Source organism: Girardinichthys multiradiatus, chromosome 14, assembly GCF_021462225.1.
Source record: "Girardinichthys multiradiatus isolate DD_20200921_A chromosome 14, DD_fGirMul_XY1, whole genome shotgun sequence".
Taxonomy (NCBI): domain Eukaryota; kingdom Metazoa; phylum Chordata; class Actinopteri; order Cyprinodontiformes; family Goodeidae; genus Girardinichthys; species Girardinichthys multiradiatus.
In genome coordinates, this window is record NC_061807.1 from 12,650,458 (window position 1) to 12,671,402 (window position 20,945).

Consider the following 20,945-nt stretch of genomic DNA (forward strand, 5'->3'; position numbering starts at 1 on the left):
GTAATAATTATAAACATATAATAAAGTTTTGAATATGAGATTTTGAATAAAACCGATTTTCCCAGTACAAACAAATACGATTGAATTATTCCTGGTATTTCATCACACAAAAGCTCTGCTTTTAAGTGTAAACACTGAAAGCAATAAAACCTGCTGCGCACAGGAGGACTTTCTGATTTAAACTGCAGTTTCTTCTGCTGTTAGTGTTCATTATGTCTCCATTTTTGAGTTAGGTTTCGCCTTTCCTTCACTTGCTTGCACATTTGGCTTTACTGGATGTAGATTTCTTACTCTTTTGTTCATGATCTGTGGATGTTTTGAAACTTTTGTTTTCTCAATGAAAAAAAAAAATTAGGTTGTTATTTTGTTTTCGTTTTACATGAAAATATATATACATAGAATTATAAAAAAAACAAATAAGTAGAGATTTAAATTTGGTTGGTTTTTATTTTTTAGATTTAAAATAATAAAAACATGAAATCACTGCAAAAAGGATTGAAAAAATGTCGTGTTTTTATCATATACTGATAAAAACTGTACACCTCAACTTACCGTCAATGCCTATATATGGGAGGAGGGAGTGTTCTGATATCAGGGTCACATGAAAATATTTTGGAAATCATGTCATATGTTATTTGTTTGGTGGTGAAAAAGTAAGCGGTGTACAGAAGAAACAGCGCCTCCTACAGTCACAGTAGCTTCATGATGGTCGCATTCAATGTTGTAGAAATATGAATTTAGTCTTTTTGCAAATATTTTGTTTTCATTATTTGGATCCTTAAAAGAAAATCAAACCATATTTACATTTATTCATTCGTTATGGCCACAAATAAAGCTCATCTTTTAGTTTCATATTTAGTATTTTAATTACTTGTATTTGAATTAACGGTTCTACTGAGATCATGTAATTATCAGATCTGGGACCTTCTGTTTACATCTTGTAATGTTGCAGAAGCTTTTACAGTGAAACTGTGAAGTAAAGCTTAGTTTTATTTGCCTATAAGGGTAAATTAGGATTTTGCTGGTTATTTTTTTTTATTAATTGTGGCAGGAACTTATTACATTTCAGCGATTAGTCACCTTTATATTTCATTTACCTGGTGCAACACTCTTCTTTACATAAGAACATAAAACGAAACTGAAAGTAAACTAGTTGTTGACACCAGACGGGACTTTCCACGGCGCCCTGCGACGTTTCACGGTTAAAGTTGCTCTTCAGGACTCGTTGAGAGGGTCTAAATATTGAAAGGACCAGTGAACCTGAGCAGTGGACGGTGGGTATCTGGTTGCCTTTGCTATGCGCTCATGTCGGACTCGGACATGTTGGTGCTTGTGGTTGTATTTTTATCTGCGTAGCAGGTTACAGCAGCAGAGCAGACATGTTGTTTTTACTCAGAGGGTAAAACTACAGCTTCCTCAGCAGCTGCTGCCTCATACTGAATAGAAACACGTAAATATATAGTTTAAACTCGTATTTTAGTTCAGCCGGACGTTTGGGGTTGAAATGAGGGCGTTTACGTCGTTAACAAATCGGCCAGCAAACAAAGGGAAGACGTGTGTTCAGAGCTGGAAGTAAACAAAAATAAAATCTGCAAACAATCATACAGGCAAGACAAGGCAACGCCACGTCAAATAAATGCCTTGTCTCCTCAACTGCAGTAAGGCGGAAGTTTTCTCGTCTCTGCCCCCTGTACTAGCTGGAAGTAGTATTGTAAGTAGTATTGTAAGTAGTATTGTAAGTAGTATTGTAAGTAGTATTGTAAGTAGTATTGTAAGTAGTATTGTAAGTAGTATTCGTTCGTGTGTTTTCGTTCGGCTCTTTACCTTGAACGATAGGACTCGAGTCTTAGTGAGAGCCGTTCTTTGCTTTTTACTGTTTTGTTTGCTTATAATGCGACGTATTCAATTTAATTTAATCTTAAATTACATTATATTACTTAAGCGACTTAATAAGGAGACATAAAGGCTGTAGGTATGAGCAGACAGAGCGCATGCTCATTGCTCATTGTTTGTTTTCATCACGTGTCATTGCGGCAGGCCCGTGACAGTGCCACGCAGAGACAGGCTGCCTTCAGTGGGAGAGAGAAGTACGGTCACAATATGGCGCAACAAAACGCTTGCACACTTTATTTGGTTCATGTTTACAGTTCAGTGTTGTTTATCATTAGTGCGTTGCCTAAATAGTTATTTTCAGCAGTAACGCAGGTTATTTCGATTTCTGCAAAAGCAACTCAAGTGCACCTTTTTTTCTCTCTACTATTTTGTTGCAATTTACTTTCTTTCTTTTGTTTCTACATTATAGATGCCATTAAAATGCTATTAATGCACACAAAACTTGTAGTGAAGAACTACATTGATATTTGATATTTACAGATACAATACAAATATTTACTACTACTTAGGTACTCCTATCATCTATCTATCTATCTATCTATCTATCTATCTATCTATCTATCTATCTATCTATGTAGTTTTTGTTTCTATTTTTTTACTAAGAGAAACCATTTATAAACTTTATAAAAATAAAACTGGTGTTTATTAACTTGTGCTTCTTCATGAACAAAAACAAAAAAACTATATTTATGTAAAAAACCTGAAGTCGATTACAGTTAAAGTTTTAAAGCACAACTTGTTCTTTGTGTTGCGGTGACATTTCTGCTGTAGTCAGTTTTCAATCCTGTACAGTAGTGGGTTTATATTACTGTATAGAATACGTTTGACAAACACAGAGACACACAAGACTAAGTGAAAGACAATTTTGACCATTAATTGGTTAATTAACAGCCATGCATTGGGAGAGCGGAAAATTCAAAGCAAAAAGTATGCAGGCCCGAATTTGAACCTAAAACCCTCTTGCTGTGAGACAACAGTGCTAAGAACTGTTCCTCCGTGCAGATCATCTACAAAATAATTAACAGTGGTCGAAATAGCTAACCAAAAAGTTAGCTTTGCTAACCCATATTCCACTAACTGGAATGATAGATCCGCTGCTGCTAAACCGATGAACAGTTAAGGAAAGTAGCGAAAGCTAACGCTAACCACAGACTGTCAGTCAGTGATGCTGCACGCACACAGGGCGCGTCATGTACGCGTTCAGTGCTGCATGTTTGAGGGGAATTGTTTAAGGTTTATCTAATCAATATATATATAAAAAAAAAGACTGCTGTTTTGGCTTTGCATACATAATCATGAGTGGAATATATAATGTGTCTATTTGTTTGACATAATGTAATAATTATAAACATATAATAAAGTTTTGAATATGAGATTTTGAATAAAACTGATTTTCCCAGTACAAACAAATACGATTGAATTATTCCTGGTATTTCATCACACAAAAGCTCTGCTTTTAAGTGTAAACACTGAAAGCAATAAAACCTGCTGCGCACAGGAGGACTTTCTGATTTAAACTGCAGTTTCTTCTGCTGTTAGTCTTCATTATGTCTCCATTTTTGAGTTAGGTTTTGCCTTTCCTTCACTTGCTTGCACATTTGTATAACTTGGCTTTACTGGATGTAGATTTCTTACTCTTTTGTTCATGATCTGTGGATGTTTTGAAACTTTTGTTTTCTCAATGAAAAAAAAAAATTTGGTTGTTATTTTGTTTTCGTTTTACATGAAAATATATATACATAGAATTATAAAAAAACAAATAAGTAGAGATTTAAATTTGGTTGGTTTTTATTTTTTAGATTTAAAATAATAAAAACATGAAATCACTGCAAAAAGGATTGAAAAAATGTCGTGTTTTTATCATATACTGATAAAAACTGTACACCTCAACTTACCGTCAATGCCTATATATGGGAGGAGGGAGTGTTCTGATATCAGGGTCACATGAAAATATTTTGGAAATCATGTCATATGTTATTTGTTTGGTGGTGAAAAAGTAAGCGGTGTACAGAAGAAACAGCGCCTCCTACAGTCACAGTAGCTTCATGATGGTCGCATTCAATGTTGTAGAAATATGAATTTAGTCTTTTTGCAAATATTTTGTTTTCATTATTTGGATCCTTAAAAGAAAATCAAACCATATTTACATTTATTCATTCGTTATGGCCACAAATAAAGCTCATCTTTTAGTTTCATATTTAGTATTTTAATTACTTGTATTTGAATTAACGGTTCTACTGAGATCATGTAATTATCAGATCTGGGACCTTCTGTTTACATCTTGTAATGTTGCAGAAGCTTTTACAGTGAAACTGTGAAGTAAAGCTTAGTTTTATTTGCCTATAAGGGTAAATTAGGATTTTGCTGGTTATTTTTTTTTTTATTAATTGTGGCAGGAACTTATTACATTTCAGCGATTAGTCACCTTTATATTTCATTTACCTGGTGCAACACTCTTCTTTACATAAGAACATAAAACGAAACTGAAAGTAAACTAGTTGTTGACACCAGACGGGACTTTCCACGGCGCCCTGCGACGTTTCACGGTTAAAGTTGCTCTTCAGGACTCGTTGAGAGGGTCTAAATATTGAAAGGACCAGTGAACCTGAGCAGTGGACGGTGGGTATCTGGTTGCCTTTGCTATGCGCTCATGTCGGACTCGGACATGTTGGTGCTTGTGGTTGTATTTTTATCTGCGTAGCAGGTTACAGCAGCAGAGCAGACATGTTGTTTTTACTCAGAGGGTAAAACTACAGCTTCCTCAGCAGCTGCTGCCTCATACTGAATAGAAACACGTAAATATATAGTTTAAACTCGTATTTTAGTTCAGCCGGACGTTTGGGGTTGAAATGAGGGCGTTTACGTCGTTAACAAATCGGCCAGCAAACAAAGGGAAGACGTGTGTTCAGAGCTGGAAGTAAACAAAAATAAAATTTGCTAACAATCATACAGGCAAGACAAGGCAACGCCACGTCAAACCAAATCTACCGTAAATCTCGTCTGTGCCCCCTGCACTAAGTAGTATTGTAAGTATTCACGAACGAATCGATTCTTTTTGAACGACTCTTTACCTTGAACGATAGGACTCGAGTCTTAGCTAGAGAGAGCCGCGAGTTTTTTTTTTACTGTTCTGTTTGCTTATAATGCTACGTTTCAATTTCATTTAATCTTAAATTAGATTATATTACTTAAGCAACTAAATACGGAAACAGAAAGGGGGTAGGTATGACAGCGCGCATGCTCATTGCTCATTGTTTGTTTTCCTCACACTGACTGAAGCAGGCTGCATGCTGTTTTAATTAAAATTAAAATTGATTAACATAAATGCTTTTTCAATTTAAAGTCATAGCTGCATTTTTTGACTCATAAATGAAATTGATAATAGATTTTTCAAACTGTTTAATTTTCTTCTTCAAGACTGCTCATTGTGTGACACAACTAAGGAGAAAACTAAGAGGAAAATGCTTTTTCCTTTTCATGTCTGCCCCTGCAAAAAGTGTTCCATAAATTAAATTGACTTCGCAATTTCGAGCAGCGCAGGAGAATGATGTCAGTGGCAACTCATCTTCTCCTGCCCCAGACCGGACCATTACGCAACTTGTGCGTTAGGGAGCGGTGTCACCAAGTCCAAATATTGACCAGAGCTGCTAAGGGAAGCTGCAGCTGCCCTGGAACGGCAACAAAATCTAATAGTATGTGTCAGCAGACCGGAAACCACAGTGAAATGTGGAAAATGGATGAAACATTAAACGTTATTTTATTTATCATTTTAATTAATTTACAAACTAAGAAGTCTTGGAGAAGAAAATGAAAATGCAGTTTGGATGATTCAGTTTTAATTTATTTATGAGTCAAAAAATGCAGCTTTATTTTGAAAATGAAAAAGCATTTGTATCAATCCATTTTAATTTCAATATTGGGAAACATTTGCTTCCATAGCATGTAGCAGGAGAGAGGAGGAGGACGGTCACAGTGTGTTCATTGAGAACGTTACAATGAGTGGCGCAACAAAAAATCTGCATAGTTTATTAGGCTAAAGCTTACAGTTTAGTGTTGTTTACAATTAGTGCTTTACCTAAAATAGTTATATTTTATGGTGACGTAGGTGATTTTTTGTTTTTATGCAAAAGCAACCTAAGTGGACATTTTCCTCTTCTATTTTGTTACAATTTGCTTTATTTATTTTGTTTCTATACTACATATAGCATTAAAATGTTATTAATAATTATAGTTATTAATAGTATATTAATATAATAGTTATTAATTAATGTTATTACATATAGCATTAAAATGTTTATATATATATATATATATATATATGCAGTACACCTACAGCAAGCACTGGGGCAGTTCCCAGCCAAGTGTGAAGCGGCTGGGATGAAGATCAGCTCCTCCAAGTCATGGTTCTCGACCGGAAAAAGGTAGCCCACCCTCTTCAGGTTGGAGGGGAGTTCCTGCCTCAAGTGGAAGAGTTCAAGTATCTTGGCGTCTTGTTCAAGGTTGAGGGAAGAATGGAGCAGGAGATCGACAGATGGGTCGGTGTGGCTGCCACAGTAATGGGGGCACTGTGCCGGTCCATTGTGGTGAAGAGAGAGCTGAGCCGAAAAGCGAAGCTCTTGATTTACCGGTCGGTCTACGTTCCTACCCTCACCTATGGCCATTAACTTTGGGTTATGACCGAAAGAACGAGATCCCGGATACAAGCGGCTGAAATGAGCTTCCTCCGTAGGGCACTCCCTTAGAGATAGGGTGAGGAGCTCGCCCATCCGGGAGGGGCTCGGAGTAGAACCGCTGCTCCTCCACATCGAGAGGAGCCAGTTGAGGTGGCTCGGGCATCTATACCTGAACGCCTTCCTCGGGAGGTGTTCCAGGCACGTCCCACCTGGAGGAGGCCCAGGGGACGACCCAGGACACACTGGAGGGACTATGTCTCTTGGCTGGACTGGGAACGGCTTTGGCTTCTCCTAGAGGAGCTGGAGGAGGTGTCTGGGGAGAGGGAAGTCAGGGTGTCTCTACCGAGTGCTGCCTCCGCGACCCGGTCCCGGATAAAGTGGAAGACGACGAGTACGACAAGTATTAATATTTGCATATAAAATATTTGGCCAGTTGGTTGGACAATAAAACTGCCCTTAAGGCCGAGACCATATGTAGATCTTTTACATACAGTGGTGGGTACATTTTCTAATGATGGGAGGAATCAGGAATGTGGGTTGATGGTAAATGATATTGTACAATTTTCAGCAACAGTATGGCAATTAAATATTTCTATTTTGTTTTTGCTTTTAGTTGCTGCAGCAGAAATGGCTGAAAGGAAGAGGAGGAGGTTGTCAGAGTCTTCATCTGCAAGCACTTCCTCTTCAGTATCTGAAGAACCAACAAGCTCCTCCACTGAGCTGCCTGACAGGTAACTACAATACAAACAAAACAAATTAAAACAGAAATAAAACTGTATAACGTTTTTTTCTGAGCATATTGTGTTAGCACGTTGTTGCCTGCATTGTCCATAGGCATGAGTCAAATGGCTTAATGACATTCCTTTCGTTGAAATTGATCAAGGACTGAACAAAAAATAGAATCCAAAGAAAAACTTAAGATAATAACCAAGACCACCTTCAAAGTATAGTAGATTAGATATTAATTAAAGGCAAAATTCAAAGAAATGTGCAATGACTGACAGCTTTTACACAGTTTTATGTTATAACCAAGGTTATGAATGAACTCAGTTTATGTTAAGATTATATCTGGTCTTATCTATTTCATTAAATATCATACCTATCTGATGACCAACAACTGAAAAGGTTTGGGTTTTAATTTCTTAATTTGTCTTTGATATACATTAGTCAAATCTATAGATAATATTATGCAGAGATATTCTCTGAGTTAAAAGATTTCTGTTTGTAGTTCACAGTTCAGTGGGACTGGTCTTCGTGCTCCAAGTGTTGTATCTATGAAGAGTGATAGATCCAAGGATGAGGCAATTTTCTTTGGTCCTGGAAAGACTCAAAGGTAAACCACAATCTAGCTGTTATAACTAAAAAAGTTAACAGCACATTAAAAAGAGGAACCTGTCAGAGCTGTCAGCTTTTATTCATTTCTAAGTCTAAATGCACACTTTGGAAATATTTGGGTTGTCTATTGATAATTCTGCCATTTTTAGGGCTTTCAGTCTTTGTAGTTGTGTTTTGGTTTTCTTTTTTGTTTTGTTTTTTCTGATAATTTCTGGGTTTATTATTGCTATTTACAGGGCTGATAGCACGCCGGTGCACCTGTGGGGAGAAAAATTCAGGATTAGAGATTTGAACAGACATTCCTCTGGATCTAACAGAGGGGCAGCTTTTACCTTCATCTGGACTAGATATACATACTAGCCAATCAGAAATAGGGTGGGGTTGGGACTTGGGTCTTGGCAGAACTTTAATTCAGATCCAGCAGTCGGTTCGTGTGCTGCTGCTGTGTTGCTCATACTGGGAACACGCACCGAGCATGGACCGCATGTTTATGAAGCCAGGGCAAGACACTAAAGATGTCAATAAAGACACAGAGCGTAATTGCTGCTGGGCTTGGATAAAGGCAGTGGGTAGCAACGGAAAACCCTTTAGGAGCTGGTACCAAAAGCTCTGGCAACCGGGTGCATGTTTTTGCACTTTGTGCGCAAGGAGGTTGCTGTATGCAACTAGTGGAAGAAAAGTTCTGTCATGGCACGAATCAGAATCTAATCATAAAGCAGCCGCCCAAGCCATTCAACACAACTCACATTTGCGGGGACAACAGCCAAGGCAGACGTCCCACCCTCATTGACCGATCGTGTGAAATATCTAAACATTTGCATCTCCTCTTTCATGGCTGAGCTAGATCTGCCATTACCATCATTCCTCCACTCGTCAGTTTATGGAAGAAGTTAGCGGAGGGTAAACTCGTCCTCACGCACCTCTCTGTTTCAAGGCAGCATGCTAGCTATTGCCCCTTTTCCTCTGGCTCGTTTTAGGCCAGTTTATGTCCATGATACATATTCATGATTCATGTCATGTTTCTGACAGGGTTATGTCATTCTTATGTCATCCCCTTCGAATTAAGTGTTATTGTCATTTTTGTTGCTCTTGTCAATTGAAAGTGAATTACTTCTAGTGATGTGAGCTTTAGTAGCTATTGTTGTGAACGCACACTAAGCAATAGGCAGGCAGTGAAGTGACTAGTTAAAAGCAGGGATGGATTGGTGAACTTGTCTACCAGGCCCATGGGCCTAAGAGCTCAGAGGGCCCTGAAGTCTGGGGCTCTGCCCAAAGAATCTACTGTGTTGGCTCACATTGGGTTTGTCCGACTTCTGTCTGACTGTTGTCCATTTATATTGCCAAAATTAATCAGAATCTATCATTTAAGGGGAAGCATATTCTCAGACTCCTCCTTGATCAAAATGAATGGATGACCAAGGTTAAAATGAAAGGCTTCTTATACATTTGGGCCCAGGAGCCCACAAGACCATAAACCGTGCATGGTTTAAAGGGTTTCAAAGTTTTAAAGGGTTATTATATATTATTATCTTATAATATTATATGTTATGCATTAAAGGTGTGTTGCAAACATAGCCACTCACCTTCCAGTCATGGAAAAAAATTCAGGCTCAGGATATTTCTTCAGCTCTCTTCCTCTGGTTCTGCCTGCAGTTGGGCGTAAACAAGAAACTAATTATACCAGAAGCTTTTTCTTGCAAAATCAGCCTTGCAGAGTATTTGCTGTAACTCCTTAATTTGTTGAGAAATCTGTAAAAACATCATCTGAGCTAAAAGCTTTGCATTTGTAGTTCACAGGTCAGTGGGACTGGTCTTCCTGCACCGAGCAATGTGTCTATGAAGAGTGATAGATCCAAGGATGAGGCAATTTTCTTTGGTCCTGGAAAGACTCAAAGGTAAACCACAATCTAGTTGTCATAACTAAAAAAGTTAACAGCACATTAAAAAGAAGAACCTGTCAGAGCTGTCAGCTTTTATTCATTTCTACTAAGTCTAACACACACTTCCATTGGACATATTTGGGTTGTATGTGTGATAACAAATTACCGTAAAAAGTTGCAGACAATCCTCATGATTTTTTTCCAGAGGTGTGTCTTAACTCAAGAATCCATAAAATTTTGGTGGTGATCCGGGTCACCATCTGTGTGGCAATTTTGACAGGTCCAGGAATGAAACTCGGACATCTTTCTTTTGGACCTGGGGAACTTTGAGGTATAGCGAGGCCAAACAAGATATCTTGTCCTTCTGCCGTATTCAGAGTCTCCTCCTAATTGACTATGCTCATCAAAGAGGCATCCTAATCAAATAACAAAACAACCTCAGGTGGCTCCTTTTGATGGAGAGGAGCAGCAGCTCTTTCCTTAGCTCCCACCTGGACAACAGAGCTACTCACCTTTCATCTGTCATGGAGAGCCTAGCTACTCTTGGGAGGAAACGTATGTCAGCTGCTTGGATGTGGGATCTCATTCCTTAAGTTGAGGTGTATATCTACTAAGTAAAAGGCAATTTGGATTATAGGTGGATCTGTAAATTCAGAGCTTGTCCTTTCAGCTCTGCTTTTTCTTCCTTACAACAGACTGGAAATGCTAACTTGTAAACTGGAGACAAAGCTCTGATTTGTCTACTCATGAAGAAGTTACTTGACCTCTCAAGCGTGAAGCAGAGACTAATCTTGACAGAAACCACGTTTGAGATGCCTTTTGACCTTTATTGGTTCCAGATTTGCAGTGATTTAAAAACTTCATTGGTCAAAAACAATAGTTTGTCATTTACAAAACTATTTAAACCCTTGAGTAATTGCTTCAGGGAGAATCTGGTTTTGCATCCCAGCTGTAGTTCTTTGGGTCATACAAGATTTTCCCACCTGATTACGGTACTTTTTGCTATGGAACTTAGCAGATCCCATAAAAAGGGGGAAAAGTTTCAGGACATTCTGAAAAAACCCAAAATACTTTGGGAAAAAAAAGCAAGAAGAACAGCTGTCTGAAACCCAGGGTTCTCGCCAGCGCATTTCAGCGTAGTGTGCCACTACGCTGAAAGTTGTCACACACACATTTTTTTATGAGCATTCGGCCTTTTGACTGACGTCTGGGCTCCCTCTCTGTGTGGTTTTTATGTCGGCTATTGCGCATGCATTGAGTCGGTTCCCGCTTCCTGTCATCCTATGACCCTGTGTGACCGCTAACGGTAAAGCTTTCTAAAATCATGTTAGCTTCGAAGGGTTAAACGGCGTCATATCACGGCACTCTTCCCGATAGCTGCTAAGGACAAATTGGGTGACGGTCATTCCACTAATGGCGTGGAGCAAAATGACAGGCCAGCAGCTAGTACTAGCACTGCGTCAGTCATTGACAAAGACATCATTTCTGCTGTTGGAGGGCTTAACAAGCAGAGGAAACAGAGCTCTGGCAACAATCCAGCATAGAAAGAAGCCTTTTGATGGCTGGAAATAACTGCCAATGAAGCTGGTAGGCTGGTAGGTTGTTTGCGCTCCCTTTTGAACCTTTGATTTTACTTTTATGCCAGCCGTGCTATTTTTGCCAACCACTTCCATGATTTCAGCCTAACACTGGCACATATTGATAGTTATTATTCTCATTGTTAGCCATTTATAATGTGCATTTTCCATTGAAATACACATTACATGAAATATATTGTGAAAAAAAAAACATCTGAATATTCAGCTATACACATATATATTCATAAATGAATGTGTTAAAAACTGCTACCTGGAACAGTTAAAAATATTGAAATGCTCAAAAAATTCCTGGTGAGAACCCTGAAACCATTTATAAAGATTTCACAATAATCCTTGAAGCAAAATTGGGTCAATTGAGACATTTTCACAGTACAGTTTGCAGTAAGTCAAATTTATAATCAACATAAAATTTCATTTTTTTATGGCTATAGTTTTTGCTTTCATTATAAAGAGTAACCGTATTTATTTACAGATCAAGTTCAAATGTTAATTTGGGCTTGGGAGCAAAGCCGCACCTGAACCACACCTCTAGTTATGAACCTCCTTGAGACGGCTCTGCTCAAAATCAGCCTTGCAATGTCTTTGCTGTAACTCCTTAATTTGTTGAGCAATATGTAAAAACATAATCTGAGTTAAAAGCGATGCATTTGTAGTTCACAGTTCAGTGGGACTGGTCTTCCTGCTCTGAGCAGTGAGTCTGTAAAGAGTGATAGATCCAAGATGGAGCCAATTTACTTTGGTCCTGGAAAGACTCAAAGGTAATCCACCATCTTCTTGTCATAACCAAAAAAGTTAACAAAATGTTAAGAAGAACCAATATCAAGGGTTAAAGCTTTCATTCTTTCGAGAAGGTCATCAAAGAATGACATGTTTTGTTGATCATCTTTTAGCAAACCAAGCCACTGTTCCGTGTGTGAACAGTCTCTAAGGGATCCGGTAAAGTTCGCCTGTGGACACTGGTCATGCAGAGATTGTGCAGACCGGTCAGCTTGTCCAAAGTGTGGAAAGAAACCCAGAAAAACACATGGTAAAATTTAAAAATATTGTTTATTGTACTATTAATATAATATCAGCTAATGTTTACAGTTTGATAATACTTCATGGAGTAGTGTTAGTGATCCCTCATTAGTTTGTAAAACATTACTTAAGCATGCGGAGGCTTAAGGTTAAAGTCTGTTGACTGTTAATAACATCTGATATGAAACTTCACAGTTGTGTATTGATTTTCACAGATGAAGACCCAATTTTAAAAGTGAAGAAGAACCTCCAAAAAGCAATGAAAAAGAAATTCTCTTTCATCTCTGAAGGTAATGGTGACCAACAGACTTCACTGAAAAACATCTACACAACTCTCTATGTTACCACCGGAGAGAGGGAAGGAGTTTCTGAAGAACATGAGTTAAGACACCTGAAAGGGAGTCTTCAAAAGAAGTCTTCATTAGACTCCACAGTGAACCTCACTGACATCTTTAAACCTTTGCCCAACCAAAAGAAACCCCAGAGAACAGTCCTGACAAATGGCGTTGCAGGCATTGGAAAAACATTTGCTGTTCAGAAGTTCATTCTTGACTGGGCTGAGGAGGAAGCTAACCAAGAGATTGACTTAATTTTCATTCTTGCTTTCCGAGAATTAAATCTGATTATAAGAGAGAGAAGCCTCCATGAGCTGCTGAGTGAGTTTCATCCAGCGCTTCAACCTTTCAAAGATTCACCGGATTATGCCAAAGCAAAGATAATAATAATCCTCGATGGTCTGGATGAAAGCAGACTTCAGTTAAACTTTGAGAACATGAAGGCAGTGTCATCACTGACAGAAAAAACATCTGTAGGTAATCTACTGGCAAACCTCATCCATAGTAACTTACTTGCCGATGCAAACATCTGGATAACTTCCCGTCCAGCTGCTGCCAGTCAGATCCCTGCAAAAAACGTTGACATGGTGACAGAGATAAGAGGGTTCACTGACCCTCAGAAAGTGGAATATTTCAAAAGGAGATTCAGCAACGATTCAAGTCTGGCTGACAGAATAACATCACATATTCAGTCCGCACAAAGTCTAGACATAATGTGCCAGATTCCGATCTTCTGTTGGATTTCTGCTGTCTTATTCCAGGAAGTCTTTGGTGGAGATGAGAAGACAGAAATCCCTCAGACTCTGACAGAGATGATGGCACATTTTGTTTTTGCCCAAACAAAACGCAGAAGTAGAAAATATGAAAAGAAGAGTGAAGCACACAAAGGGAAGGTCCTAACGACACAAAAAGAGTTCCTTCTGAAACTCGGAAAGCTGGCATTTATCCAGCTTCTAGAAAATAATCTCATCTTTTATGAGGAAGACCTGAAAGACGGCGACATTGATACTGAAGAAGCTTCTATCTACTCTGGTTTTTGCAACACAGTTCTTAGAGAAGAAGAAGTCTTCTCCCAGAGAAAGGTCTACTTTTTTGTGCATCTGACCCTCCAAGAGTTCTTTGCAGCACTCTACGTCTATGAATGTTTTGTAACCAAGAAAACCAAACAGCTCAGGAACTTCCTTAATTTGGATGATGAAAACCATGCTTTACTTGATCTTGTAAAGATGACTGTTGACAAAGTGCTGGAGAAGAAGAATGGTCACCTAGATTTTTTCTTGCGATTCCTTCTTGGTCTTCTGGTTGAGCCCAACCGAAGATTCCTTCAAGACATGTTGACATCTGTGGACCCGAAGGAAGATACAGAGAAGAAAGCCTTAACATACCTGAGATCTATTCGAAGAAAGAACCTGTCTCCAGATAGCTGCATCAACATCTTCCAGACCATGGTTGAGATGAGAGATCATAAACTCAAAGACGAGATTCAAGAATATCTTCAACTGGACAATCGTTCAGAGAAAGAGTTGACTCCCCTTCACTGCTCTGCCCTGGCCTACATGCTGCAGGTGTCCAAGAATGAACTCGATGAGCTGGATTTAAAGAGTTACAACACAACAGATGAAGGCAGGAGGAGGCTCATACCAGCAGTGAGGAGCAGTAAAAAGGCTGTGTGAGTTTCCTTTTTCTATTTAAAGTAATAGAAATATATCTGTATTAAGATGTATTTTGAAAATGAATGTATTTCAGTTTAGCTCAAAGGGGATTGGTTGAACCTAATCATCTGAATCAACGAGTTAACTCTAAACACCTGCAAACGATTCCTGGGGCCTTTAAAACTCCCAGCCTGGTTCATCACTCAAAACCCCAATCATGGGTAAGACTGCCGACCTGACTGCTGTCCAGAAGGCCACTATTGACACCCTCAAGCAAGAGGGTAAGACACAGAAAGAAATTTCTGAACAAATAGGCTGTTCCCAGAGTGCTGTATCAAGGTACCTCAGTGGGAAGTCTGTGGGAAGGAAAAAGTGTGGCAGAAAACGCTGCACAACGAGAAGAGGTGACCGGACCCTGAGGAAGATTGTGGAGAAGGGCCGATTCCATACCTTGGGGGACCTGCGGAAGCAGTGGACTGAGTCTGGAGTAGAAACATCCAGAGCCACCGTGCACAGGCGTGTGCAGGAAGTGGGCTACAGGTGCCGCATTCCCCAGGTCAAGCCACTTTTGAACCAGAAACAGCGGCAGAAGCGCCTGACCTGGGCTACAGAGAAGCAGCACTGGACTGTTGCTCAGTGGTCCAAAGTACTTTTTTCGGATGAAAGCAAATTCTGCATGTCATTCAGAAATCAAGGTGCCAGAGTCTGGAGGAAGACTGGGGAGAAGGAAATGCCAAAATGCCAGAAGTCCAGTGTCAAGTACCCACAGTCAGTGATGGTCTGGGGTGCCGTGTCAGCTGCTGGTGTTGGTCCACTGTGTTTTATCAAGGGCAGGGTCAATGCAGCTAGCTATCAGGAGATTTTGGAGCACTTCATGCTTCCATCTGCTGAAAAGCTTTATGGAGATGAAGATTTCATTTTTCAGCACGACCTGGCACCATCTCACAGTGCCAAAACCACTGGTAAATGGTTTACTGACCATGGTATCACTGTGCTCAATTGGCCTGCCAACTCTCCTGACCTGAACCCCATAGAGAATCTGTGGGATATTGTGAAGAGAACGTTGAGAGACTCAAGACCCAACACTCTGGATGAGCTAAAGGCCGCTATCGAAGCATCCTGGGCCTCCATAAGACCTCAGCAGTGCCACAGGCTGATTGCCTCCATGCCACGCCGCATTGAAGCAGTCATTTCTGCAAAAGGATTCCCGACCAAGTATTGAGTGCATAACTGTACATGATTATTTGAAGGTTGACGTTTTTTGTATTAAAAACCCTTTTCTTTTATTGGTCGGATGAAATATGCTAATTTTGTGAGATAGGAATTTTGGGTTTTCATGAGCTGTATGCCAAAATCATCCGTATTAAGACAATAAAAGACCTGAAATATTTCAGTTAGTGTGCAATGAATCTAAAATATATGAATGTTAAATTTTCATCATGACATTATGGAAAATAATGAACTTTATCACAATATGCTAATTTTTTGAGAAGGACCTGTACACATGGTCCTTTGACATCAACAAGGCATTTTTGTCCACACAATGTGACAATGTGACATTCAAAGTCATTTAAATCCTTTTTCTTCCCCATTCTGATGCTCAGTTTGAACTTGACCATTTCATATAAACAAAACAAAGCACAACTTTTATGGTTTGTTTTGGCTTTAATTTAGAGAAATAAAAGAAAAAACCTAAATTGAACATCTTTGACTGGACTAAATTTAGATCTGCCGTTGTATCTGAAAGCTTTACTTTACACATCTTATTGGCCCAAATTGTACTGTATTAGAAGGACATCAAAAACAGTACAACTTTCAGTGATCATTGACTCTCAAAGATGATTTTGGAGCACAGTAGATGACCGAACCATAGTTTTCGTATTGGCAATACTTGAGCAATGTCAAATGGGCCAAACATGACATTTAGGAACTTTGTTTTGTCAAAAATTAGACGGCAACAAATGGGGATGACTTTTAAGGGCTTTTTTATTTTACCTAATTTGGACGAGAGATATGGGCCTAACAAAGTCTTATGTACAATGTATTTTTCCAGATTTTTCCAAGACAATGATTGGTTCACCAGAAATAGTTATAAAAAGAGATGATCACTGGCATCCAGCATTTGGAGGGCAAATGATGATCCCACCAAGCTCAAAAACATGCAATATTTTCACACAACACTCTGGCATCGGATGCTTCTTATTTTGGATTTGCAAATGTTTATAGGTTCTCATTTCTTATATCTCTCAAAGACATAGCAGTAGGAACCAGAAATCTCAAGATTCCCAGTAGTCTTGTGCAATTCAACCAAGAAATTCCTTTCTTTTTATTTGCCTCATTCAGAAGTTGCTTGTTAGCAGAAATTGAAGCAGGGGCGTTCTCTTCAAAGCTCTTGCATTTTTCAGAACTGAATGAAAGACTTTGAATGTTCATAGTGTTGTTCTGTTGTATAAGAAATAATGACCCATGTGTATTAGTGTCCAGGCTTTAGATTAGGTCTGTATAAGTGTAAGCAATCGCAAGTCATGGTCCTATAACTGTCTTGTAGGTTAAACGACTGCAAAGTGACTGCAGAGTGGATTGAACACCTGGTCTTTGGCTTGAAGTTCCCATTTTCCCCACTACAATATCTGGACTTGACCAACAATGATCTGATGGACTCAGGTGTGAATATGCTCTGTGATGGGCTGTCGAGTCCATGCTGCAAACTCAAAATACTGAAGTACGTATTGACATCTACATACAACCTATTTTCCTAATGCTGCTGTAATGGGATATAATGTAATTACTTCTTTGGTGTTAAAACATAAATTGGAAACAAATTTAAGTTGTAATCATTGTTTGCATCTATTTGTACTGGTTATAAGGTTCTGTAGAGATTTATCTAACAGTTGCATCAACCTCTGACTTTTCTCAGGTTATCTGGTTGCCATGTCACACAGAAAGGGTGTGAATATCTGGTCTCGGCTCTGACGTCCAACCCCTCTCACCTGGTTGAACTGGACCTGAGCTACAACCATCCAGGAGAATCAGGAATAAAGATAATTTCTGAGAAATGTCAGCTCGAAAGATTCAAGTAATTACTGTACTATCCTTTTCATTCCAGTCTATGGCACTTGAGGCAGGAACTCAGGTTGGAGGGGAGTTCCTCTTCAAGGCCTTTATAGTTTTAATAAATTGGTTTCTATCTCTGATCTCTCTTTAAAGTTTTGAACATCATGGAGAACATCGGCTAAAACCAGGATTCAAAAAGTGTAAGTATTTAACTCTTTTGTTGGGTTGTTTTATTTTCTTTCTGGTGAGTTTAGAAAGACAATAACATCAATGCCAAACTGTCCTTCAGGTGCCAGACTAAAATCATAAAGAAAACCAAGGCTACAAATAGCCCAAAAAAGACTTACACTCTTTGTGTTTGGATTTAATTTTCTGAAATTAGACACTGCAGTTTATTAAGAAATAATACTTCTAGTTTGTGGCTGTACATTTATCACACCTAATAGGAAGATTGGTTTTTCCAGATGCCTGCAGTCTCACTCTGGACTCCAACACTGCACACAAGAAGCTGCTTCTCTCTGATGGGAACACAAAGGTGGCCTGGGTAGAGAACGAGCAGCCTTATCCTGATCACACTGAAAGGTTTGATCGCTGTTTGCAGGTCCTGTGTGAACAGGGCTTACAAGAACGCTGCTACTTTGAGGTGGAGCTGGTGGAGCCCTGCACTGTTGGTTTAACCTACAAGAGCATTGTCAGAAAAGGAGATACAGCGGACTGCAAGTTGGGGATGAATGAGAGGTCCTGGTGCAAGATTTGCTCAGAGAAGGGTTGTTACATGCAGCACAACAAAAACAAAGATTTTGTGTCCTCTTTGCGCTGCTCTCGTGTTGGAGTGTATCTGGACTGGGAAGCTGGCAGCATATCTTTCTACAAAGTTTCTCATGGCAACCTCAGCCATCTCCACACCTACAAAGGTATGGTGTTCAGCGAGGCCCTCTATCCTGCTGTTGAACTCTTTCCTCATTCTTCTGCTTGGTTTTGTTTGCTAAAATAACCTGAAGAAAGCCCACAACACAAAACAAAAAGGAAGTGGGGAGATTTTGTTGTGTGTAGATACAGTTAGCTCGCACCTTTGCCATTCAATGGCTTCTCCTTATTTTTTATTGCTTTCTCTATTGTAGATACATGTTGAAAACATCAAAACTATTAATCAAAAGTATATAGAATTATGTAGCAAACCAAAAAAAAGTTTTAAATAACTCAAATCATATTTTGTAGTTTAGATTGTTCAAATTGGCTGATAGCTGACCTTTCCTTTTATTACTGTTTGCTCTATTGGCATTGTCTGGATGAGCTTCAGGGGGTCACCTGAAATGGTTTTCTAACAATCTTGAAGAAGATTACAAATAAGGAATACTAATAAAGACAAACCATTGAAATATGTGAATCTTTTGACTGGTAGTGAACATTTGGGCTGTAATGATCCACATTAAGGACAGGATCTTACCCTGTTTTATATAGACTACAACTGAACAATATCTCATTTTATTTGAAGATAGTAGAATAAATGTAATTATTGATTTAATCCTTCTAATTCAGCCTAAATCTCTCACAAAGTAAATGACAAAAAAATTTAAAAAAGTTATTGTATTGTAAAAGTGCAAAAATAAAAGCTCACCCTAGATTGGACTCCCAACCCCTGAGAGTCAGTTTGTTCCTAAGTTTACCTAATTCTGTACATACGTCATTATTAAAAGGAGTTTCATTGTTTTCTTAATTATCAGCTGTTTGAATCAGTGTTTTAAATACTCGTCCTTTTTGTAACAAGGAGCTGAATGCTTCAGCTTCAAGGTGAATGGGAGATTAAAAATTAATCTCTTTAAGTTGTAAAAAACACAATTTTTCATTGCCTCTCAACAAGTTTGAGGTTTTGGTTTTGCTTTTTGGTAAAATATAAAACAGTAGATATTATCATTTCTTTACTAGTATTATTTGTATAAACATCAGTAAAACGTGACTTTATTTACTCTAATAACATGTTTCCTAAGCATTTCAATCTCCCTGGTTGCTGACTGGGGTTATAATTTCTAACACTGTTTCTGTTTGAACAGGTTGTCTGGTTAAAGATGCACAATATATCGCAAATTTATCGTTCTCGCAATATCCCTGTACACAATATACATATGGTTGAAGGACAGCTAAATATTTAAGTACCAAGCATTCAAGCTTTCTGTGCCTGTAATATACTTGGTGACACGTGTTTAATGCTCCATAAAAAGCTTTACATCGGTAGTGAGGAGGTGAAGTCATTGCTAAGTCATTTTAAGGCCTCACAGCAGCCAGAAGTAACTTTTTAAATAAAACCTTGTTGAGATGGAAGTATTACATTTAATTTTTCTTCCAGTAGCCGGATAGAAAACTCATTTTCTGGGGTCTATGTTTGCTATGAACCCAAAGCAGGAAGACATTAGTACTTTTTAATTATTTAAATATTATTTTATTGCACATTGCAAGTTTTCCTATTATTGTGCACCCCTAATGTTGGCCTTAAATAATGGTAAATACATCTTCCTGTAGTTTGTACAAAGTAATTATCTTTATTTACTAATTTATTATACCTTGAACTCTGTTAATGCAGACTTGTGAGTGATATTTCTTTATATCAGCAGCTTCTGACAGAATTAAAACATCCACTAGACCTATTTCCATCTCAACAAAAAAACTAACACAATATTAACGGTATAATAAAATCAAAGTTTGCTTACTTTCCATCAACTGTATTATTTAATTGTGTGTAGCAAAATTTTACTGCATAGACTTGTTTGGTTTGTTCGCATTTCTGAGCTACTTTGAGCTCCATGTTTTAAATGCTTGTCTCTTTATAGTTGATTTTTGATTGGTTGTCATGTATTGTTTTGTCTGCTGCTGTGTGAGATGTAACACATGAGGTAAAGTAGGTTATTTGTCCGCAGAATGACTTGTTTGTTGGAAAGTTTTCTAACTGAAATGTACGACGAAGTATTAGGGTTCTTAGATAAAAGAATAAAAATAATGTGGCCACAGAGGAATCCGTTACCACAAAAAAACTCAGAAATTTCTAGATTAATTTCACAAATGTACAAGAAACAAGCTTGCATTTTCTCGAATGTTCATGATTAAAGGCATAGATTTTCGATATGCAGACTAGTATATCTACTGTCATTGTGAGAAATTTTCATGAAAAAAGAAGTTTACTAAGATTATACATTTTTATCAATCTTAGAGAATTTCTTTGTTGCAAATGGGTGACGTTATAATCTTAGTTAACATCTGTGTTTGTCTCTGGTACATTTAAGTTCTTTTTCTTACAAATATCTGACTTTACATTATCAGAAAATATCCAAGTTTTTTTATGTAAAAATTTGAAGTTATTTTAGAAATCGTTTAGTTTTTAGGTAGAAATCTACTCCTCTGTGGCTGCATAATAGTTTTTCTTTGATCTACAATGGTCCTAATACTCTGTCGTAAATATGTTTTTCACATTTTGCATTGATAACCAGTCTCACAATAAAGATCTGTTCAACATTTA

The 20,945-nt window shown here is 38.2% G+C and overlaps 1 protein-coding gene across 1 annotated transcript; it reads left to right on the forward strand.

The window, feature by feature from the left end:
• Window positions 1-6,714: 6,714 nt before the first annotated feature.
• LOC124880143 (protein NLRC3-like) lies at window positions 6,715-20,945 on the forward strand. The gene is made up of 11 exons (XM_047385085.1): window positions 6,715-6,957; window positions 7,180-7,297; window positions 7,795-7,899; window positions 9,692-9,796; window positions 12,033-12,137; window positions 12,270-12,406; window positions 12,612-14,400; window positions 16,932-17,105; window positions 17,301-17,459; window positions 17,591-17,637; window positions 17,902-20,945. The coding sequence occupies exons 2-11, from the start codon at window positions 7,194-7,196 to the stop codon at window positions 18,429-18,431; spliced, it is 3,255 nt and encodes a 1,084-aa protein (XP_047241041.1). The 5' UTR covers window positions 6,715-6,957; window positions 7,180-7,193; the 3' UTR covers window positions 18,432-20,945.

Coding starts and splice junctions, on each gene's coding strand:
- LOC124880143 (XM_047385085.1), top strand. CDS start 7,194: ATGGCTGAAAGGAAGAGGAGGAGGTTGTCAGAGTCTTCATCTGCAAGC. Junction 7,900..9,691: donor GGTCCTGGAAAGACTCAAAG/GTAAACCACAAT, acceptor TTGCATTTGTAG/TTCACAGGTCAGTGGGACTG. Junction 12,138..12,269: donor GGTCCTGGAAAGACTCAAAG/GTAATCCACCAT, acceptor ATCATCTTTTAG/CAAACCAAGCCACTGTTCCG.